The 24,717-nt window shown below is 48.1% G+C and overlaps 1 protein-coding gene across 2 annotated transcripts in view; it reads right to left on the bottom strand.

Moving 5' to 3' along the window:
• Positions 1-24,717, bottom strand: part of CWF19L1 (CWF19 like cell cycle control factor 1) — a 68,543-nt gene that overhangs the window by 5,697 nt on the left and 38,129 nt on the right. Inside the window, exons 12-14 of one of the 2 annotated variants that reach the window (XM_029597255.1) lie at positions 7,525-7,734; positions 5,394-5,513; positions 3,589-3,686 (exon numbers count right to left, since the gene is read on the bottom strand). In XM_029597255.1, coding sequence (XP_029453115.1) covers positions 3,589-3,686; positions 5,394-5,513; positions 7,525-7,734 — 428 coding nt within the window. The remainder of the gene's footprint in view (positions 1-3,588; positions 3,687-5,393; positions 5,514-7,524; positions 7,735-24,717) is intronic. The other variant, XM_029597256.1, reaches the window with a different exon arrangement.

The raw sequence follows: 24,717 nt of genomic DNA, 5'->3' as shown, positions 1-24,717 counted from the left end.
TCCTCTGCCCTTGGTTCTTCTGGGTGAGGGACGCTGAGATCTTTTATTCCTATCTTCCGGTAGATGAGGCACTGGGGATTCGCCCCATTTGCTAACTTCTCCAATTCGCTTCCGAACAAGAGAGATCCTTTAAAAGGCATTCTTGTGAGAGTCACTTTAGATGTCTTGTCCACAGACCAATTCCGTAGCCATAGTTGTCTTCTGGCTGCCACTACCAAGGCAACGCCCCTGGCTGAGGTGCGCACCAGATCTAAGCTTGCGTCTGTGAGGAAGGTTGCTGCAGGTTCCATCGTCTCACCGGTATAGGTTCCGGAGTTATTTGCCTATCTCGAGAGGAGCAAGCAGGAACGTGCCACCAGTGCGCGCAGCAGGAAGCAATCTGCAGTGTCATTGCTGTTGCGTCAAAGGCCTGCTTAAGGATGGATTCTAATTGTCTGTCCTTCAATGCAGCCCCTCCTTCAACGGAAATCGTTGTTCGCTTTGAGACGGCACAGACCATAGCGTCCACTTTCGGGAAATGAAGGGCATTCCTTGGTCGCTGGTTCTAGGGGGTTTAGGGCTTCCAAGGCCCGACCCCCTTTGAAGCTGGCCTCCGGGGCATCCATTCCAGGTCAATCAGTTCCTGGATGGCTTCCATCACTGGAAAGTAGCATGAGGCTTTACGAAGGGACACCAAGATGGGGTTCTTCTTTAGTTCCGCCATAGGGTCCGTGCCAGGAATACCCAGCATCTTCAGAGTCTGGGAAACAAGGGCTGGTAATTCATCTTTGTGGAAGACGCAAAGCATGGTTTGGAATGGTTCCATTCCTGGAGGGATTTCTCCTTCTTCCAGGGAGTCACTCATCATCTGAGGTGTCCTTGTCCCTGTTAGGAAGTTCTTGGTTAGGCAAGGCATGTCTCGAAGCATCCGAGCCGGGCCAGGAGGATCTTGTGCTTCCAGCACTGGTTGAGCCTGAGGCGCAGCTGGGGCTGATTGCGCCTGAATGAAGGCTTGCAGCCCTTGGAAAAATGCCAACCAGGAGAAGGTCCCTGGGGCCATTTTAATCCCAGGGGGAGTCGGAGTAGGGACCCCAGAGGTGCCCTCCTGTGAGGAAGCCATCTCGGAGATGCAAAGGTCCGGGGAGCTATCGTCAGTAGTTCCGGAACCATCTCCTGGGCTTCTTCACAGTGTTGACACAGGCAGGACTCCAATTCACGCTGCGCGGCTCTTATGTGGCAGGCTGTGCAAAAAGAGTGCCTTCTGGCCTTCTTGGGTGCCGGTGCCATTGTCTCTGTGTGTTTGCGCGCGTGCAGTTGTAAACGCAGCTGTGCATGTAATTATGCACACGGGTGCACTCAGTTGTGCACATTTCTCAGTTGTGCTCGCAGCTATGCGCGCATCTATATTGGACGCGCACAAGTTTGGCGCCTCGGCCACCCGGCCTGCCCCGCATGTACCGCCAGTCGAGAAGGGAAGATGGTGCCGATGAACCTCGCGTGTATGATGGCGCCCCCAAGGGTCTCCACATGTGTGGACCCTTGCACCGGATCGGGGCCTAGCCCAAGCAAGGCTGCTCAACTTGATCAGTGCTCCCTTCTAACCTCGCCAGGGACGGATTCAGCACAGCAATCCGAGCTCCGGAGACCTGAATTTAAAGATTTTTTTTTTCTTACCTGGTCTCGGCCCTTACCGATCGTGTGCCAGACGGTCTCCAGCTGCGGGGGGAGAGGGAATTATCTTCACCGCCGCGCTTGCTTCTGCACCCGCTGCCTTTCAGCCACACTGGGGGCTAAGTCTACGCCAGGAACCAGCTGCCGGACCAAGGCCCACCTCTGAGGGATATCGGAAATCACCTCAGGAATTCTCGATTAGGGGAGGGACCCTTAGGTATCACCGCAGGAGAGCGGGGCTCGATCTTCCTTAAGGTAAATTTTGTTTCTTCTTTACTGTAATTCTTAACACTATTCTAGTGTGTGGGATAGTGTCCGCATCTGCTAGGAGATGGAGAGATACTGAAGAGCTGAGGTTACTGCAGGGGTATATCTAGAGTGACGTTAGCTTTGAAATCTGACTCAGTCTCCCATGTGCTAACAAAAGAGCACAATACCCATTGGTACTGAGTCCATCTGGCTACTCACTAGGAAAAAAGTTATTACTTAAAGATGCAGAGTTGTAAATATTTTTAGCAGAATTTCCCTAGAAGTTCACTGTAAGAGTCCCTTCCACCCTCTTTCCCTACTCCCCCGGCCATTCTCCTTTCACTTTGCCCTCTCAGGCCCCAACTCCTCCACCTGCCACTATCTCTTCCCTCCCCCCCCAGAGTTTGACCCCCTCTCTCAGTACTGCCCCTCACATAGGCTCCTTCTGTCCCTTTCTCTCTCACTCACACACACAGGTTCCTTCTCTCACACGCACACACCCTCATTCAGGCTCCCTCTTTCTCGTGCACACACACACACAGGCTCCCTTTCTCTCTCACACAGGCTACCTACATCTCTTTCTCACACACCCCTAAACACTGGCTCACTCTCTCGCTCACCCCCCCCCCCCCCACATAGGCTCTCTATCACACACACATCCCTTCACCAGGCTCTCTTACACATACACACTCTCGCACAGGCCCTCTCACAAACAAGCACCCTCACATACACAGAATCCCTTTTTCACACACACCAGCTCCTAATCTCTCACACATACACACTCCTTCACAATCTCCTCACACATGCTCTCTCACCCCCCAGGCTCGCAGTCACACACACACACACACACAGCCTCACTCTAACCAGGGCCTGCTCCAACTTTGTTACAAGCAGGATGGGCTCTGCTCACAGCACACCTGCTTCATCTTGGCCATGAGCGGGATGACCTCAGCTCACGGGTCGCTGGGGCCTTCCAAATTCTGTGCAGAATCTGCACAGAATGCGGAGGGAAAATCTGCGCTCCACAGCAGCACAGAATTCCCCTAGGACTAATGGAGCGATACAGCAGCATTATGACATTCTCTGTTTTATTCTCCATTTCTTTCCTAAAAAGGCTGCCCACAGGAGCCTGACAGGGCCTCAGCAGAAAGACCTGCTCCCTCTGTACTCTCAGCCAAGACCAGAGCATTCCAGAACCTTCAGGGCTAGTTCTGTCTGCAGAGCCAATGAGCGCATACAGTACTTACTAGTACTGGCCAATGGCACTGCAGATTGTTTCAGTCTCACAGCTTTCTCAGGGATGCTGGGAAGTGTATGCTGAGTCAGCAAGCATGCAAAGCCTCTGCTTGAACTACAGTTGCAGAGGTCAACCACCACCTGTGACCTGTAGGGCAGCACAGAGGAAATGAGCTCTCTGGGGAAAAATGTCACAGGGTACAACAATAACCACAGAGCATGCAAAGCCCTGTTTTGCCATACAGGGTATTGTGCTCCTTCAAGCTCATCGCTAAGATTATATAATATGTGGGTAAGGGGTGTTTTGAGTATTGACTGCTACACAAGACGACATGACTTTCCAAAACCTGTTCACTGGCTTGTACGTTCAAACGCACTAATATGAATGAGTCACCATACAAACGAGAAGATACATGGACCAGAAAGCTAATTGTTTGTCATCCAATTACAAACCTTCCAAACTGCAAGGGGAAATTCTTCTTAATTCTATGAAAAAGTTTCTCCCCTGTGTCCAATTCAACATAAAAATATGGAACTCCAGGCTGCACAATCTAAGGAACAACAAATAGAGAAACACAAATGTTGTATTTATTTTGATTCATATTACATTTTTCGGCACTTCAAAGCGGATTACATTCAGGTACTGAAGCTATCTCCCTATCCCCAAATGATTTATTTATTTTAACATTTTTATATACTGATAACCGTTTGCACATCGGACCGGTTTACAAGCAACATAAAACTGTATAAATAAATAGTAAAAAATTATAATAAATTACCCCCTTAGATTAACAGTAACACTGTTACTGTTAATCTAAGGGGGTCATTTACTAAGCATTTTTCCCCATTGACACAGAACAGGAGGAAAAAAAAAACCTTAGTAAATCAGGCCCTGAGACAGAGGAGGGTAAAGTGACTTGTTCAAGGTCCCAAGGAGCAGCAGTGGGATTTGAATCCTGGCTTCCCCTCTGCTCCGAGCACCAGGCTGCTCCTCCACATACCTTTCAAAAAGCCTCGATAATAGCAGGCTGAGATTTTCTCCCTCTTAAGTAATTCTTAAGACAGCAGGTTCCACTCGTAGGAGTCAACATTTTCCTGAACAAGTGATCTTTATGATGAAAATGGGGACTCCCAGATTTTGCTATTTTTCAAGCACATTTTGCTATGAGTGAGCCTGCCTCTCGTGGAGGCTTTGCTCGTGCGTCTGTACACATCGGACACATGTGGCATGCATGGCCATGGACCCTTACGTGAAGCAGTCAGGGGACAGCAGGCTGAGCAATCTGTATCTGGATGCTGCGCCTTTGTTCCCCAGCTCTTCTGACCCACATGGGCTTTTGTATGTGTGTGTGTGGGGGGGGGAAGAGAGAGATGGGGCAGGGCGCATGGGACTGGAAATGAGCCGCCGTAACCCGCTTTCAAACACTTTACGGCTTTAAGTATTGAATTTTATTTACAAATGACCGCTTTTTTAAACTCCTCACTGTTGGTGTAGAAGCAAATGGTAAAGAGACTGACGCTAAAGCTTAGGGCTATTCCCAAACAAAAGACATGGGTAAAGGACTATTTTTGCCACGGACACCAGAAGCTGTTTCTACGCTCGTGAGCAGCAGTGCATCCCCTGCACACCGACTTCAGAGATAAGAAAAAGAAACCTTAATCCCGGCATCCTGCACTCTGCTTGCCAGCCAATGCGCTGCCAAAAGGAGGGCAGATGAAGTTTCCAGCTGAACTGGCAGTGCCCAAAGCAAAACCTGGGGAAGATGCATATCCGAAAAGGCATCGTCATGGCAGAAGAGAATTAAATGCAGCCGATGGCTCCTAGTGAGGCTGCCCTACAGCTCCGCACAAACCCCCCCTTTTCTGCAAAGGTTCAAGATGGGCCTCCTCTTCAGCAACTTTCTGTTTAAAGATAATACTGTAATCATGCCAGACGGCAAATATTTTTCTGTCCCAGATTCTTTAAAGACCCAAATTAGTGGGACGCAAGCCTTTGACACTAGCAAAGAATGCTTACACATAAGAGCGAATTTCCCTTTGGTACGCCCCTGCGTACACCATCAAAAGCCAAGCCTCCGCCCTGTGCCCTAGCAACACAGCACCATTTCCTCTCCCCGCTTCCATGGTCTCCCCTTAGGAGCCAGCTGTGTGGTGCCTCCTGTTATGGAAACCAACTTAAACTGCAGCTTAGCCTCTTCTCATGGCTTCCCCACTGCTAGGAGGTCTAGCCAATGAAAGGTGAAAATCCGGGCTCATACTTGTTTTATGTCGGAGTGCTCCGGGATTTCTAACAGCTCAATCTGTTGTTCCTGAGCCTGTACGATAAAGGTCTCTTTAAGGTCATCGGTTGTGCAACAGCTGAGGGGTACAGGAACCACCTGCAGAAAGAACCTGTGTGAGAAATGTTCTGCAAGGAGCAGCATCAGATTTAAAGTAAAGAGCAGTTCCCACATATCCAAAGCAAAAAGATAAAAGGAAAGCATTTGTTGTGCCCAAGCAGATTACAGAAACTTGAACAAAAGCCAAGTGCCTTGCACTTAGTAAAGCAAAGTTGGCACAAGCGTGGTGGGGGGGGGAAGGAAAAGCAAGGCAGCTTCAGGAAGCAACTCTTGTTTTTGATTCCCTAAAAGTGTGAATCACATGCAGGGAACTACCTGTATCCAGAGCTGCAGGAAGAGAAATCTTTAAACTTCACATGCACTCCGTTAAACAGAGAGTCTTCTGTACCCTCCAGGCCTGTCTTGACATACATACAAATCAGCGTCTCGATGGAAGGAAGAGGAATAAGTGGCCTAGAGTATTGACCTACCTCCTCCATGCCTAACGTCTAATTCTCAACAACAGAACCTCAGTTCCCCCTTTCTTTGAAAGATCATAAACTACTAACCATCAAGGGGACACCCTGATGTGTGGTTATGTGCGGTGGCTATATCAGAGATGACCACTCTGTCATCATCTCTTTGTACAGTCACCGTCTTTATTCTCAAAACAATTTTTTAATTTTTTTCGTTTTTCTTTTATTGTTTGATTACTATATGTCTAGTCCTTGATTTTCACTCTCCCTGGCAGTCAGCTCGACCCTTGTACAGCTCTTACGCTTCTTGTTGTTAATACTTATCAATCTTTGTGGAAGGATTCCTGTCACTTCTATTGACTTTTTCATGAGTCAAAGCTGCCTGCCCGACATCGGCCGTGTTTCGACAATCACTTGTCTGCTCCAGGGACCTCGGAGAGATTTTTTGTTGTAGCCACTTCGTGGTCTCAAGGACTCTCAAACACACTTATTTTTCTTTCACATTCATTTTTAAAAGCGGCGCCACTCATAGCCGGAGTGGACAATGTCCAGGCAGATTTTCTCAGTCAACAAAGGCTAGATCCCAGCAAATGGGAATTGTCCAAGGAGGCGATGCGGCTCTTGACTCGCCGGTGGGGAATCCCCAGCTGGATTTCATGGCGACTCGGCTGAACGCGAAAGCGGCCCGTTTCTTCAGTCGCAGAAGGGAGCATGGGTCGGAAGGGGTGGATGTCCTGGTCCTTCCATGGCCTCTTGACGTGCTCCTCTATGTGTTTCCTCCTTGGCCGTTGGTAGGGAAGGTCTTAAGGCGAATAGAGTCCCACCAGGGGCCGGTTATTCTCGTAGCTCCGGAGTGGCCGCAGAGGCCATGGGTCGCAGACCTGATCAACTTGGCGGTAGAGGTCCCTGAAGCAGACAAGTGATTGTCGAAACACGGCCGATGTCGGGCAGGCGGCTCTGACCCATGAGAAAGTCAACAGAAGTGGCGGGAATCCTTCCATAACACAAAGATTACAGAGTGGTCGTCTCTGATATAGCCACCGCACATAACCACACATCAGGGTGTCCCCTTGATGGTTAGTAGTTTATGATCTAACATCTAATTCTAGCAAAGTGACAAATTAAAAGGATACAACTTCTTGGTACTAAAACAAAACTATTATCTGAAACAATGGAACACACCCTGAAAGCAAAGCAAAGCAAAAAGAACATTATTTGCTCCAGCAAAGATTGTGCACACAACAGCAGTTGTCTAACAGAATGGGAAAATAGAAAACAGGAAAGTAAGTTTCATAATAAGAAAAACAAACAAACAAAAAAACCTCATCACTGGGATGGGCGCATCCCTCAGCGTGGTTTATCATCACATCAGACAGGACGTCCCTGCCTCTGCAGACTTAAACTAACGAGACATGCTGAGCGGGCTGCAAGCAGAACTGAAACCCAAGGTCTGGAAAAGGATTTCAGCAATAAGGAGACTTGCTGCCGCTTCTGTGCTCTGTGTGCTGGCGTCAGGCTCGTTTGTGACTTCAGCAAACCAACCGTGCAGAACGCCACCACAGTACCCCTGTGCCCTGCGCCTGGCGCCCGCGCACCTGCAGCTGAAGGTGCTGGCTCCTGTAGTTTCTTTCAAACAGCACGCATCTCTTCCCCGTGGCTTTTAAGAACTTCTTCAGGGCGGCTTTGTACTTTGCTACCTCCTCCAACACTTCGGATGAAAGCTCCACCACCGATTGGTAATGTCCAATAGGCAAAATCAGGATGTGATCCGCGGTTAAGCCACCCTTGGCAAGGGCAAGGTAGCACTACAATAAAACAGAGTCATAAAATATACAAAAGGCAGATTTCAAACACACCCTATTGGTTTATTTTCCCTGCATCAACTCTTGCTTTGCTGTTTTGTGCTCTCTCTCTCTCTATACTCCCCAATTTTTTATAAATCACTGTGGATTACAATCAGTATACACATTAAAAACAAATACATACAATTAAAGCATACGTAAATATAATACATAACTTAACTATTAAAATCCTCTAAGAATAAAATGCGTTCACCACCTTTCAGAACTTTAAATAGTCCGATTCACTGAGTACCTCCCAGGGCACAGAATTGCAAAGGTAGATATTGAAAGCTGGCCATGAAAGTAACTTAGCCAGTTAAGTTACAATAGGTCAGTTAAGACAACCCCAACCAATCTCTACTGACCCATTGCTCCTCGGATGGCCAATAAATCGAGATCCGAGAGGTGAGCCCCAAGCCCCTTAATAAGCACTAAATCCCCACCTACCCACCCAAACAAACCAGTAACATCCCCAAGCGAACTCCTGAGTGCACACTGACAAAGTTACCCAACCCGATACTCCCTTTACCACTCCCAACCTCCATCCCCTCCCCCACCCAGCAAGTGCACCACCATCACCCAAAAGCAGGAAAAAGAAAAGTAATATGGAAACAGTATACAGCATCTGCGCATCCAGCGAGAGATCTGGAGAAGAAAAAAACCCCAAACACACCAGCAACCCAAGCAATAACTCCACCCTGAATACTTACAGCTGAAGGACATAACTAACAGTCGTGGAGGAAAAATGTGCAATAAAAAAAGACATGAAGCAGGGCACACCATAAACCCACAGCCCGTCCCCACCAGAGTCATGAGTAACAGGAGAAAAAAAACCAAACAAACCCCAAAAACGAAGGAAAGTTCAGGCCAGTTAAACAGCAGCCCATGCAGGAAGTGTATGAGCCTCCCCCGCCCCCGGGAGGAGGCACAGAAATGAATGATCGGCGACGACGATGCGTGCCCCAGAAACAATCCGTGTTAAGAAAAAAACGCTGCACGTGTGCCAATGCACAAATGACTGCAACGTCACCAGTCCACCCAACACGCTGGAATTCCAGCCGACGTGGGCGCTCGGCGGGCGGCGCAGGAACCAGAGCGCGTTGCCACCACTGACCCGATACGAATAGCAGTAAAAAAAAAAAAAGAAACAAAATAAGGAAAAAAAACATTCAATAAAAGGGCAAAGAAATCAAATATCCACCTCCCGCCTGGGCCCAAACAAACATATGCAGAGAGTGTCCCCTTCAGCAGCCACCGCCCCCTGAAATGCAAAAAGAGATCAAAAATGAGAAAAAGAACCCGAAAAAGGAAAATTCGTCAGCAGGGGGAAACCCACAGGCTTGAGGAAGGGGACCGCTGCCTCCTGGCAGGATGAACCTCCCCCCACCCCCCGCAGCTTTCTCCAGGAAACTCTGCATCTCAGCCGGTGAGTCAAAGCAGATGAGCTTTATTGTTATTGAAATTCAGCTTTAAACGTGCAGGGTCCAAGCAGGGCAAAGGCCACGCCAGGCTTCTGGAGCTGCCTCTTAACCGGGCCGCACTCCGCATGCCGCTTTCTGCGTCGTCGTCGCGAGTCACCTATCGCTCGTGCCTTTGTCAAGCATGCGAGTTTTATCCCGGTAGCGACGGAGCTGCATCATCATCGTAGTGCGCGGGCGACCGCCTGGACCCGGCGGCAGGGCATGGGCAGGATGTGCCCGCTCGATTTTAAATGCGGCCTTCCCTTCACCGCGAGGCCTGAAGCATTGGGCAGCCAGCATTTCAAAAGAAAGTCATTGGATCCGCTCGCCCTCTGGGAAGCCGACTAACGCGAATATTACGCCAGCGCCCGTGGTTTTCCAGGTCTTCGATCTCATCGACCGCGGCTGTCGCTCCATCTTCTCCACTCTCCCGCTCTTCTCAGTGGCAGGTAACGCCAGGTCCTCCAGTTTAAATCTCCACTTAGTCAATCCTCCTAGCATTTTCCTGCACGGAGGACACCAAATCAGATCTCTTACCCACAACAACTGCAAGCTCATGATTAATTGTGGAGGTCCGTTTAGTAGAAAAGGCTTCAAGAGAGCTGCTTAAGCTGTGAGTTGCAAGCGCAGGTCATTATTCTTCCTCCCCCTCATCCCCCTGCCCGCTGGGGTCTTTTTCTCCAGATCTAAGTGGCTTAACAGGCTGAGACGTTGAAGTAATCCACTCAGACGCATCAGAGACCTTTAATAAGCTTCCTTGATGCAAGGATGGTGAAGGCCCAGGAGCTGAAGCAGGGCACGTCCTTTCGCTAGCAGCTCATCACGTGACCTTCTTCTGTAAGCCTTTTTTTTTGCCTGGGTCATTATAACGATATTTCAGGAGGCGGGACTTCAGACGTTTTGTATTTAAAGGTCCCTCACTCTCGCACGATTTAGCTTCGTTTTTGGTTCCTGCACGGACAGTGAGGGGAAGGCTCAGGTGTGCCCCATTTCAGAAAGCTTCTTAAGTATTTTCTTCTTTATTTTAGAAATATTTGCTGGTTAGGTTTTAAAACTATTTATATAAATTGTTTTTTTAGTTTTTGTTTTTTTTACAGATACAATGTATCTGAGTCCAGATATTAGTCCCGTAAGTCTGTATAATTCTTTGTTACATTTAACATTACATTTCTGGGCATTTTATTTATGCCACTTTCAGGCTGATGCAATATCGTCGCGCATTAAAGGGACGCTCATGACTTAGTGCCCGCCCCCTTAATGCACGCCGATCCACCTCTCTGGGGCGCCCAATGCAAATGCAAATGGGCTAGGGGAAATTGCATGCCCTGAGAGCCTCCTCGGCAGCAGGCGCCCGGGAGAGGTGGCTACCAGTCACTTAGGAAAACAGACGCTCAATTCTAGAGCGTCTGTTTCCTAACCTGACCGCCGGCATGCTTTTTTTTTTTCCTTAGGACATTATAATTTTGTAGTTCCTCTGACTTGACGCCATGATATCGAGTCTGAGGAAGTACAGAAAAGCAGTATTTTCTCCTTTTCTGTATACTTTTTGGGCTCCTCAGGTGCATAGATTTGTTTTGCATTGGTATATAATGAGCGCTATTACCTTCGCTTGCGATTAGACGCCCCGTGTTGCATTGGAGGTTATGGACGCGCTTCCGATCGCGGGTTGAGCCGTGCGCTGCAGTCAGTGCATACCATTGCATCAGCCTGATTTTGCATGCCTTCTTTCACACCTTAACTTGAATTGCCTGATGTTGCATATACCCCCTGAGGAAGCCTAGTTCGGCAAACCAAAAGGCCTTAGGATGGGTTTCTATGTTCGGGCTTGAATATTCATTGATTTTTTAAGGAAAATTAGTTTCTAACCTGATAATTTTCGTTCCTGTAGTACCAAGGATCAGTCCAGACTGCTGGGTTATGCCTCCCCTTCCAGCAGAGGGAGTCAGAGAAAAGCTGAAAAGCACCCCCCAGATATACTGGTGTGCCACCTGCGATCCCTCAGTATAATCAATATCAAAGCAGAATGAAACATCTCATCTTTTTTTTTTTTTTAAAACAACCAATGACTAGATCAAGTAAGGACACTCTGAAAATAGCAGAAAACTCGTCTTCCTCTTTTTTTTTAAAAAAAAAACAAGAACTAGCTGAAGCCAACGCAGCAACACACGTGCCCGGACTCTGAAGCGGCACGAACCGTAAAGAGAAAACAACAAGAATACGAGCGGACTCTCCTGCAATATACAGACTTGGGCGGGCGTCTGGACTGATCCTTGGTACTACAGGAACGAAAGTTATCAAGTAAGAAACTAATTTTCCTTTCCCTGTACGTACCAGGATCAGTCCAGATTGCTGGGATGTACCCAAGCCGCCTTAAATGGGGTGAGACCCAGAGAGTCCTGCTCGAAGCACACTGCTGCCAAAAGAATCCACAGCCGGATCCGGACATCCAACCGATAATTTTATTTATTTATTTGCAGTTTTTATATACAGACATTTGTTTAGTAACCTCACATCGGTTCACAGATAACAGAAACATTGCAGCTGTGCGAACTAGAACAAACATATGCAACAGTGCTTTACAATAAACGTTTACAATAATCAATAAGCTTTACAATAAACTTGCTGGCTTGTTACGGCGGTTACTACCCCAAACCAAATAAGCCTGATACTTCACGTTCAACCCATATCCAGCATAGCTCTCTGCTTCAACGGCAGGGGAGAAGAAAAACTGATACTTCACGCATATCCAGCATAGCTCCCTGCTTCACGGCAGGGGAAGAAAAAAACTGATACTTCACGCATATCCGCATAGCTCTCTGCTTCAACGCAGGGGAGAAGAAAAAAAACTGATACTTCACGCATATCCAGCATAGCCTCTCTGCTTCAACGGCAGGGGAGAAGAAAAAACTTGAAACTTCACGCATATCCAGCATAGCTCACTGCTTCAACGGCAGGGGAGAAGAAAAAAGGATTGCACTCACAAAGAGGGGAGTAGCTGGCTTGTTACGGCGGTTACTACCCCAAACCAAATAAGCCTGATACTTCACTTTCAATGCATTCCAGCATAGCTCTCTGCTTCAACGGCAGGGGAGAAGAAAAACTGATACTTCACGCATATCCAGCATAGCTCTCTGCTTCAACGGCAGGGGAGAAGAAAAACAACCAATAAGGGCTGAATAACATAGTCTGGGTAAAACAAATAAGCATGGGTGTAGCTCGCTTATTGCGGCGGTTACTTCCCCTACTACCCCTAACTAATCAAGCTTGATATTTCACTTGGATGCAGCTCCATCACTTGCTAGCTACATTAATGGTGGGGGGTGGAAGGGAAATAGAACCAAGACTAAGAGAACAGATAAGTATGAGAGAAAATGTGTGAAGCTTGCTGGGCAGACTGGATGGGCCGTTTGGTCTTCTTCTGCCGTCATTTCTATGTTTCTATGTTTCTAATATCTTCCAAGTAGCCATTCTGCAAATTTCCTGGGCTGAAAAACATTGGCTTTCAGCCCATGACACCGCCTGAGAACGGAGAGAGTGAGCCTTAAGACTCTCAGGGACCGTACGCCCGTGACATATGTATGTGGAAGCAATAGCGTCCTTCAACCAGCGGGCAATGGTAGTTTTGGAAGCCTTATGCCTCTTCTTGGGACCATTCCACAAGACAAAAAGATGATCCAACCGAAAAAAATCATTAGGTACTTCCAAATATTGTAAAAGGGTCCGTCGGACATCTAATTGCCGCAGGTCTCGACCGTGAGAAGAGCGGGTATCCTCCTCTGAAAAGGCTGGTAATTCCACAGACTGATTGACGTGGAACGCCGAGACCACTTTAGGCAAGGAGGGTACCGTCCGCAGGGACACTCCCGACTTCATTATACGTAAAAACGGTTCCCTACATGACAATGCCTGTATTTCGGAAACCCAATGCGCCGACAAAATGGCCACGAGAAACTGTTTTGAGAGTTAAATCTTTCAAGGTGGCCCGCTTGATAGGCTCAAACAGCGAAGCGCGAAGCGCAGAGACCACAGAGAACCAAATTCAAGCTCCAGGATGGACAAAGCACCCATACCAGAGGGCGTAAATGTTTGACACCGCGTAAAAAACGAGCAACATCCGGATGACTCACAATGGAAGAACCGTCAATCTTACCCCGCAGACAGCCCAAGGCCGCCACCTGCACTCGAAGTGAACTATAGGCCAAGCCCTTTTTCAATCCATCTTGCAAAAACGCAAGAATATGTACTATAGAGGTCTGCCGTGGGGACACCTTCAACCCACTGCACCATGAGTCAAAAACCTTCCAGACCCTAACACAGGCAAGGGAAGTGGAGGTCTAGCGGGCCCTAAGAAGAGTGGAAAATCACGGCTTCCGGGTAACCTTTCTTTCTCAGTTGCCTCCTTTCATAAGCCAAGCCGCTAGACAAAAGCGATCCACTTGATCGAAAAATACGGGACCCTGCCTCAGAAGATTCGGAATATGGCACAGAAGTAAGGGACCGTCTACCACTAGGTTGATTAGATCCACGAACCAAGGTCTTTGCAGCCACTCGGGAGCCACTAGAATGACCAGACCCCAGTGGGATTCTATGCATCTTACAACCTTTCCCACCAGTGGCCAAGGAGGGAACACAAAGGAGAAGTCTGGAGGCCACGGAAGCACCAGAGCATCCACCCCTTCCGACCCGTGCTCTTTCCTGCGACTGAAGAAGCGAGCCGCTTTGGTGTTCAGCCGAGTCGCCATCAAATCCAAGCGCGGGGTTCCCCAGCGGCGAGTTACAAGCCGCATTGCCTCAGATGACAGCTCACACTCTCCTGGATCCAGGCGCTGTCGGCTGAGAAAATCCGCCTGGACATTGTCCACGCCTGCGATGTGAGAAGCCGTGAGACGGCTCAGGTGACATTCCGCCCAGGCCTTCAACAAATCCGCTTCGGAGGCCATCGGGCGACTTCTTGTACCCCCAGTTGGTTTATGTAAGCCACAGTTGTCGCATTGTCGGAAAGAATCCGTACTGCCCTGCGATGGATCAAGGGAAGAAATTGACGTAGAGCCAAGTGAACCGCTCTGGTTTCCAACTGATTGATCAACCATTTGGCCTGTCGAGGGGACCACCTTCCCTGTGTTGACCTGGATTGACAGACTGCTCCCCAACCTGTCAGACTGGCATCCGTCGTAACGATGATCCAAGGTGGAGGTTCCAAGTCCACCCCCTGAAGAAGGTGCCCGGTACCAACCACGACTGGCCCTGGCGGCTCTCCATTAATGGCAAGGACAGGTGATAGTCCTCAGACCTTCGGATTCCCAGCGGGGAAAGCAGCACTCTCTGCAAAGGTCGCATATGAGCAAAAGCCCATGGAACCAACTCCAGAGTAGGTGCCATATGTCTAAGAACTTGTAAATAGTCCCATGCCGTACAGGCACCGAACTTGAGACATTAAATTTTCCATCCACTGGTGGGGGAGGAAAACCTTGCCCACATAAATGTGGAATCGGGCTCCCAGAAATTCCAATTCCTAGGATGGAACCAGTTGGCTCTTGGCGAAATTGACTATCCATCCTAACGACCGCAGCCGGTCCAACACAGACTGAACTGCTATCTTGCAAAGTGCTTCCAACTTCGCTCGAATGAGCCAATCGTCCAGATAAGGATGAACTAAAATCCCTTGCTGTCAGAGGGAAGCCGCGACTACCACCATCACCTTGATGAATACTCTGGGGGCCGTCGCCAAACCGAAAAGCAGGGTGCAAAACTGGTAATGCTTCCCCAGGACCCTGAATCAGAGAAACCTCTGATGGCACACCTGAATTCCTATGTGTAGGTAAGCCTCCATTAGATCTAAAGAGGCCAAAAACTCACCCTTGTGGACAGCCGCAATGACCAACCTCAGCGTCTCCATCCGAAACCGCGGAGCGCCCAAGGCACGGTTGACCTGCTTCAGGTCCAGGATCGGTCGGAACATGCCTTCCTTCTTGGGAACCACGAAGTAGATAGAATAACGACCGGTCCACCGCTCGGCTGATGGGACCAGAACAATGGCTCCCAGTGCCTGTAACCGAGACAGCGTCTGAGCAATCACCTGTTGCTTTGCAGGGGGACCGCAAGGTGACATTAGAAACAGATCGCGGAGTGGCCAAGCAAAATCCAAAGCGTAACCGTGACTAATGTCGAGAACCCACTGGTCCGACGTTACCTTGACCCATTCCTCCCGAAACAGGGACAGCCGCCCCCCGATCTGTGGGACGGAGGAATGGGTCGGCATCCCTTAATTGTGAAGTCTTATTGGGGGTAAAACTATGAGAGGCCCCCCGAACGCTGAGGCCGCCTGCCTCGAAAGGAATGTGCCCATGCTTGCGACCAAAATACCGACTGTCACTGCATGAAGAAAGAACCCCTCCCCGTACAAAAACAGCGCTGACCACGGAAACGACCCCTGAACGCGCTGGAGGGGGCGAAACTATCTGGGCTTGTCCTCAGGAAGCTTATAAACATTGTTGTCTCCCAAGGCCTTGATAAGCTGTTCCAGCTTGTCCCCAAACAGCAGTTTTCCCTTAAAGGGAAAAGAACCCAACTGGGATTTGGAGGAGGTATCTGCCGACCAGTGACGGAGCCATAGTAGCCGCCTTGCAGAGAACGCAGAAGTTCGTAGAAGATCATATAAAGCGTCTGCTGTGTAGGCGACCGCAGACTCCATGCGGTTGGCCTGCTCTGCCTCCTCTGAGGGGAGCTCCTGGGCCGAAAGTAACTGTTGAATCCAGCGGAGAGTGGCCCTCTGCATGAGACTGCCTCAGACCGCAGCCTGGATGCAGAGCGCAGATACCTCAAAAATTCGCTTCAGTAAGACCTCCAGCTTTCGATCCCAAAGATCCTTAAGCGCCCTTCCACCAGTCATGGGAATCGTGGTATGCTTAACTATAGCTGTGACCGCGGAGTCCACCTTGGGAAGCTTGAGAAGGTTTAAGGATTCACTCGGCAGTGGATAAAGCTTCTCCATAGCCCTGCTGACCCTTAATGAGGCTTCAGGGAAATCCCATTCCCTGGATACAATCTGAAAACAGCTTAGGGTGAAAGGGAAACATTTGCAGCAGACCTCGAAGGCCCGCTAAAACTGAATCTCCCAGAGAAGGATCAGTCTCTGGTTGCGGCACCGGGATCTCCAGCTCCCGCAACATATGTGGAATTAAAGGATCCAGCTCCTCCTTGCTAAATAAGCAAAGGATCTGCGGATCGTCCCCTTCCACCAGAACATGACTCTCCACATCTCCGCCCATATCCAGAGTGAAGGGGTCCTGGGGAGGGTCTATAGCCTCGAGAATGTCTGGTTCCGCAGCAGGACGGGGAAGGCGAGCCCCCCGCCTTCCCCGGGTCCGAAGCAGGCTTGCAAAGTTTAGATGGAGGAAGAGGCGACTCTTCCCAGTCAGCCTCAGCCTCTAAATAAGCTTTATGCAATAATAAAACAAAATGGGAAGAAAATGAATGTGGTCTCTTTAAGGACCCCCCCCCCCCCCGCAGGTAGAGGCAAGGGAGGGGCTGGATCAGATGTTAATTCGCGGGAACGCTGGGGGCTTAAGGCCGGAGGAGAGGAAGGAGGAAAATCATCCCCTTCCGACGCTGCATCAGTGTCTGGGCTCGGTGCGGGCAAGATGGCCGCCGCTCCCTCATCGAGTGGGGGCGGGGCAGGCCTCTGCCGCTGGGACTCATCGCGCGATCGCGGTAAGGAGGAGCCCCATGCCGAAATCGGCCGCCGAGAGGGTCCCTCACCCCCGGGGATACACCGGGAGCAAAGACCCTCTCGGGAGAGCCTCACCCCCGACTCCCCGCAGGTCGTGCAGGATGAAGCGCGCGGCATGGAGACCGCGGGTCGGCCGGGAAAAGCGCGCGAAAATTAGCTGTGTAAAAATTAGCAAGCTGGGTGAAGAATCCACCCCCTCCGGAGACCCGGGACTGTTTTCGCGGCAGGCTGGGGCTGAAAAAGGGCTGAAGAAGGGACCCCTTTGATAACCGGTCTGTGGTTCTGTCTTTATTTATTTATTTTGAAAAAAAACTTAAGAAAGCTCTGTACAAAGTACAAACACTCCCCTGCTTATAGGAATCTATGAGCCCACTTCAAAAGAATTTATTTAATTAACATCTCTGGAATGCAGGGAGGAGGAGAGTGACCGGCCCACCGGTAAATACTCCCCCTGGTCACAGGGTAATATAGATTCTCCGGGTAATTGGCGTTAGGGCACTGCCCTGCCTAGCCTGCCCTTAAATATGCCTCCGCTCAGCCCGATGTCAGAAAAGAAAACCTGAGTTATTTAAATTAATCTTTTTTTTTTTTTTTAGAAGTTGGTCTAGTCAAAGGTATTACTTCCAAACCTGTTCAACAAATGAATAATCTGGAAAAGGTGACAAGGATCAGGACCACAGGTTATGCCCCTCTGATATCTGCTGGAGCCAGAGAAATACTGGGGGATCGCAGGTGGCACACCAGTATATCTGGGGGGTGCTTTTCAGTTTTTCTCTGACTCCATCTGCTGGAGGGGAGGCATAACCCAGCAGTCTGGACTGATCCTGGTACGTACAGGGAACTATACTAAATACTCAAACGCACAAGAGGACTACCACACTTATTTTATTTTAACCCAACACATTTCAAAACCCAGGGAATTAGTATCAGAATATTTGTGCTCAATCGTTTAGGCTCTTGATTTTTCACCTCATTTACCAATTCCCACTAAAAAAACGATTTTTATTTTTCAACTTTTTTTTTAAAAATTGCACATTAATTTAATGTCACTTATCTTTTTCAAAAGCGCTCCGTGAAACCTCCTTCCATCACCTCCTCTCGTAACTCGAAGTTAACTCAGCTTTTATGGCTATTCAACCTCCCACGGCTCCTCCCTGCAGCACGTTTGTGTTTTGTGCTGCAGGGAGGAGCCGTGCAAGGCCAACTAAACGAGAAGAATCCCCTGAAGCAGGTGAGAGGAGCCGCCAAAACATTGCAATGTCAGGAGGTTACAAATTTTAACAGTCACAAAATAGTGGGAGGTTGAATAGCCATAAAAGCTGAGTTAACTTCGAGTCACGAGAGGAGGTGATGGAAGGAGGTTTCACGGAGCGCTTTTGAAAAAGATAAGTGACATTAAATTAATGTGCAATTTTTTAAAAAAAAGTTGAAAAATAAAAATTGTTTTTTAGTGGGAATTGGTAAATGAGGTGAAAAATCAAGTTCTATTGTTGGTTGTAGCCCTGTAAGGGCAAGAGCCTAAACGATTGAGCACAAATATTCTGATACTAATTCCCTGGGTTATGAAATGTGTTGGGTTAAAATAAAATGATGTGTGGTAGTCCTCATGTGCGTTTGAGTATTGAGTATAGATATACAGTGTGAGGAGAATAGCCCTAAAAATAAAATTATACGTACAGGGAACTGGCATTTAATTTCTTCTGAGACTGAACATAAGGCTGCTGGACTACAATATTGAAAGAATTCATATTTTAAGTGCTGGGACATTGTTCTGTACAACTTTTGCTAAAGCAATGTGTGTGACATGATACTTTGTATGATACTGATTATTTAGGTTTTTTGTATTGTTATTTTGTTTTATGAACCTTGATATATGGCTATAAGTTTTTTTTTGTTTTTACATATAAAATGTATTCTTTTTTGTGTCTTTTACAGATTTTGCAATATATTGTTAAGTTTTTTTTCATACATATTTAAATTGTTTATTAAATAAAAATTTCCTTTTAACAAAGGGCTTTCATTAGTGTTACTTGTATATGTAATTTTTGGTGTAAACTCCCTTCGAACACTTTAGTTTATATTTTGCCTTATTCTTGTACTTTCACTATACACACACACGCTTGTATATATATCTATCTCTCTCTCTAAAGAGAAAGAGAGAGAGATATAGAGAGATAAAGAGAGAGAGATATCTCTCTCTCTCTCTCTCTTTATCTCTCTAGAGAGATATGTTGTAACATTCGGTTTAGCTGCTGATAATACTAGGATAGTAGGTAAAGTCAGATGCAGAGTGCAAAGAACAATTGGCACATAACATTTCACGTATGCTTCAAACAAAAAATCTAAATATACAGATTTATTAATCAATGTTAAATGTAATCCTTTTAAACAACCAGCGCAAATCTTAAGTTTCACCAGGAACACCATGAAACAGTCTTTCATTATAGGAAAATTGGTTCTTACCTGCTAATTTTCATTCCTGGAATACCACAGATCAGTCCAGACTCCTGGGATTTGCCTCCCTGCCAGCAGATGGAGACAAAGATAAAAGTTTCACCAACACTGCCACTTGCAGTCCCTTAGTATTGACCTGTACCCAAGCCAAGATAACAACTAAACTAAGGCCCCCAAAACCCCTCAATGAGCAGGAGGGAGGCGAGACTTAAAAAATGGTAAATCCTTTTCCCACAGCAACAAGAGAGAATCATTGAATTCCTCAAACTCTGCATCATTTGCAGATTGCCAACATGAGTGGATTTCTTAATGGGCTGGGGCTCTGGACTGACCTGTGGTATTCCAGGAACGAAACGTAGTAGGTAAACAATTTTCCTTTCTTGTTCATACTCCAAGTCAGTACAGAGTCCTGGAATGTACCCCAGCTCCCCTAAACAGGGTGGGAGTTTGATAGAGCCACTTGAAGAACACTCTCACCAAAGCCCATGGAATCCGGAGCCTGGACATCCAACCAATAATGTCTGGCTAAAGTGTGCAACGACTTCTAAGTAGTTGCCCAACAAATCTCCTGTGAAGACACCTGTTGACACTCGACTAAGGAGGTTGCCTATGAATGAGTCGAGTGAACCTTCAGGCACTCTGGCACTGGCCGACCTTTACAAATGTAAGCTGACAATAGCTTCCTTCAGCCAAAGTGCAATCATAGCCTTGGATACCTTACACCCCCCTTCTTTGGACCATTCCAAAGTACAAAGAGGTGATCCTACATACAGAAGCTATTAGTAACCTTGAGATACCTCAGCTGGTAGGCCGTACTCCAATGCCCAAAGTTCTTTCGAGTGAGGCTTGTGTGAATCCAAATTTGGAAAGGCTAGAAGCTCCACTGATTGAGAAGATGGAACACAGAAATCACCTTCGGAAGCAAAGAGGGTACCGTACCTAACGAGACCCCAGACTCCAAAATCTGTAGAAAATTTGGAATATGACAACGCCTGAAGTTTCAAAATCCTTCTGATCAAACAGATTGCCACCTGGAAAACTACCCTCATGGTTAAATCCTTTATAGTCATCATCTTCAATGATTCAAATGAAGCTGCACACATCCCCCTGAGAACCAAATTAAGATTCCAAAAAGGACATATCTTGCACACCAGGAGACGCAAATATGCTCCCCGAAGAAAGCAAACCACATCTGGATATACGGCCAAGGCCACTCCCTGCACTTTATCCCGCAGACAGCACATAGCCGCCGCCTACACCCAAAGGCAGTTAAAGGCTAGTCCTTTAACCAACCCCCCCTCTGCAGAAACGTCAAAATATGTGAAAGAGAAGCATGAGTAGGCTATACTCCCTGATTGATACACCAGGACTCGAAAACCCTCCAAATCGTCATATAGGCCAATAAAGTGGATGATCTTCTGGCCTGCAGCAAGGTGATGATGGCATCCTCGAAATAATCTTTCCAACTCAGATGTTTCCTCTCAAAAGCCAAGCCACAAGACAGGAGTGAGCTGCCTGATCTGAAATTATTGGACCCTGTCAAAGAAGTTTCACCAGATGACCAAACCTTAATGGTCCATCTACCGTCAAATTGACCAGGTCACGAACCATGGTCGACATGGCCATTCTGGAGCTATCAAAATCACCTCACCTGGCTGTTTCTATATCTGCTGTAGCACCTTGCCCACCAGCGGATACGGAGGAAACAAATAAAGAAGAAGTCCCTGAGGCCAGGGTAGGACCAGGGCATGGATCCCTTCTACCCCGTGTTTTCACCTGTGACTGTAAAAACGAGACGCCTTAATAGCGACATGACAGAACACTAAGTCTATGTGGGGAATTTCCCCATCTGATTCAAACGAGGCACATCGCCTCCTCCGACAGCTCCCATTCTCCAGAGTTCAGCTGTTTCCACCTGAATGTAGTTCACCTTGGCGATGTGAAATGCCACCAAACATGACAAGTGTTGCTCCACCCAGTGAACCAATGCCTGGGCCTTGGTTCCTCCCTGCCGGTTGATGTAGGTTACAGTCATCGCAGCATTCGATAAAATTCACTCCAGACAATCAAGAATCTGCGGCAGAAAGGCAAGCAACGCAATAAGCACCACTCTCGACTCTAATTGACTGATAGACCATGAAGCCTCCCTCTTTCGGCCATTGGCCCTGAGCTGACTGATTTTGATACACCACTCACCATCCAGAAAGACTGGCAGTGGTGGTCACTATCACTCAATTTGAGACTTCTAACTGCACTTTGTGAGTCAGACTGGCTTGCGTAAGCCACCATGAAAGAATCTATCTGGACTCCCCCTTGAGAGGAAGTGGAAGATGAAACTGCTCTGACAACAGATTCCAATGGAAGAAATGTGCTCTCTGAAGATGCCACATATGAGCAAATGCTCAGCTCTAATGTCAGTGCCAAAGAAACCAGGACCTGTAAACAGCCCCAGACTCTGGGCATCGAATGTCTCAACAGGCAACAAACTTGACTCTCCAACTTTAGTATCCTCTCCTCTGTGAGAAATATCTTCCCTGCTTGGGTGTCGAAACAAGCCCCAAGATATTCCAGGGTTTGAGACAGCTCTGCCAGATTTACTACCCAGCCCAGATATCTTAACTGGATCAGAGCCCACTACACCAACTGTTGATAGATATCCGCCAACTTTGCACAGATGAGCCAGTCATTGAGATATGGATGCACCAGCACTCCTTCCCTCCTGAGCGCACCCCACTACCACCACTTTGGTGAATGTACGACACGCAATCGCCAACCTGAAAGAAAGGGCATAAAACTGAAAGTGTTCCCCCAGGATCATGAACTGCAGGAACCACTGGTGCTCTGGCCTGATTGCTATATGCAGATATGCCTCTGTCAAATCTAGGGATGCCAGAAACTCTCTCTACGAACTGCTGCTATGACTGACTGCAGAATCTCTATTCATAACCAGGGAACCTTGAGGGCTCCATTTATCTTTTTCAAATTTAAAAATCGGCCACAATGTTCCCTCCTTTTTTGGAACTAAGAAATAAATTGAATATCTTCCTGTTCTCTGTTCCTCTCAAAAAACCCCTAGACGCTGAAAGCTGTCCACTGTCCCCCAAACTGCTGCCTACTTGCTGTGGGGAGTGCAAGGGGAGACAATGTAGGCATCTTGTATTGGTTGAGCAAATTCTAATAAGTAGCTGTCTCTTATCACACTTAGGACCCACTGGTAGGTTGTAATTCTGGTTCATTCTTCGTAAAAGAGAGCCAATAGAATAGACCCCTGACGGCTGGAACAGAAGATTGGACTGGCTTTGCCTCATTGTGAGGACTTGGAACCCCTGGTTCCTTGACCAGGATTGTTTTGGGATGGCTTTCACCCACCCCAAAAGGACTGCCCCCAGGACTATGCTCTGCCCAAGCCCAGTCTCCGAGGTCCCAAAGAGCCCCTATTCTGCCAAAATCTATTCTGACAAAACTGAGGACGGGTGGGAAAGGACATCTTGCCCCCTTTTTGGCTTGTCCTCTGGCAGTTTATGTTCTTTTGACTCTCCAAGATGTTTCACCAGCTGCTCCAAGTCCTCAACAAACAAAAGCCTGCCCTTGAATGGCAGAGCTCCTAGCTGAGATCTGGAGCACACCACAGCCGACCACTATCTCAACCAAAGTAGTTGCCTGGCTGACACTGCAGATGGCATAATCCTAGAGGACATTCTGATTGTCACACAAGGCATCCGCCACATATGCTACTGCTGCCTCCAGACACTCAGCCTGTTTTTTTGAAGCTGCTGACATAGACTTCGTTGCCTGCAAGTGCTGGACCCAGCAGTCTGTATACCCAAAGCTGAGACCTCAAAAACCTTCTTGAGGTGTACTTCCAACTTCCAGTCCTGCACATCTTTTAGTGCAGTGGACCCTACCAACGGAATGGTGCTCACTTTGGTTACCGCTGAAATAGAAGCATCTAATTTTGGAAGAGCCAAAAGCTCGAACGTCTCTTTCGGCAATGGGTAAATCTTAGCCATTACTCTACAAACCTGTCCCACTCCTGACTACCAAATTCTTCAATGACTTATGAAAAGGGAATGCTTTCTCTGAGCCTCTTAATCCATCCATGATGGGGTCCACCCCTTTCTGGTGGGATTCTTCCTGCATAAACAATGCCTAGCTCCTTTAGGACATGCGGAATCAAGGTCCATAGCGCCTCCTTGCGAAAAAGCCGCATCATCTTAAGATCATCCCCCTTCAGCCACTGGCACCTCCTCTGGTCCATCCTCATGTTCTGACACATCTAGAGCAGATCCCGCTCCCGGAGAATCATCCACAGAAATATCGGAATCCTCCGATTTGTCCATGACCCTCCTGGGGCTACTTGTTTGAGCTGACAGCCCATGACCTTCGGACCCTTGTAGACACCTTCGAAAGCATGGGTCTCCTCACCAGCCATGACCCATTTGCAGGCAGTGTCTGAGGCTGAGAGTTAATCTATGCTGCTGCCTTTTTTTGCCAAATATGCCTTGTGCATTACAAGCACAAACTCTGCTGAAAAAGAGGGGATCCTGTTTGAATCCTCATCCAGAGGTCCTAACTCAGTGTCAGAAGCTCTCTGCCCCTCACTGGGTACAGAAACTGCAGGAAACAACGGAAGTGGGGAATCCCCTGCCTCCCCTGTTGCTGAGGCTAACATGGCCACCATTGCTGTGCTGATGGGAAAGGCATCAGTGGCAGCTTCCGACACTCTTGTGAATCTACCTTCAGTGCTGCAGGTCTGCTCATCCAAACTGCCTTCCCTGCCAGAGAGGCAACGCGTGCTCAAGCCAGCCCTAGATAGGCATGCACGTGACTCTCCACAGGAGTGGCAGTTCTTGCTATGCGCCATCAGCTGTGCACCATTTCAACCACCTCTGCACCGGCCAAAAGAGGTGATGGGATCTGCAATCAGTAAAAACGACCCTGCCGGTGATTGGGCCCACTGCGACCTCCCGAGCCACAATCTACTACAATGGCCCCAAAAGAATAATAAGGGTACTTCCCTTAAACCAGCTGGGTCATGAAGATGCAGAGCTGCCACAGGAAATCGGTCACTCTTGTAGGGTGATGGAACTGGACCACCAGCTGTACAACCCCCATGGAGGCTAGGATTGAGGCTCTTTCAAGGGGGGTTGGCCCTACCAGGACCTAACAACCCCTGGGAGGAATGCAAAGGAATTTCTTTCCTCTATTTTTTCCCCACTATACTCCAGACTGCAGGCTTTACACCTCTACCATCTGCTGGAGACAGAAAATACTGAGGGACTGCAGGTGACACACTAGGTTATA

Source organism: Rhinatrema bivittatum, chromosome 4 (genome assembly GCF_901001135.1).
Source record: "Rhinatrema bivittatum chromosome 4, aRhiBiv1.1, whole genome shotgun sequence".
In the NCBI taxonomy this organism is placed as follows: domain Eukaryota; kingdom Metazoa; phylum Chordata; class Amphibia; order Gymnophiona; family Rhinatrematidae; genus Rhinatrema; species Rhinatrema bivittatum.
Note: the sequence above shows the minus strand (reverse complement) of the source record. Positions and strands in the feature narration are given on the sequence as shown.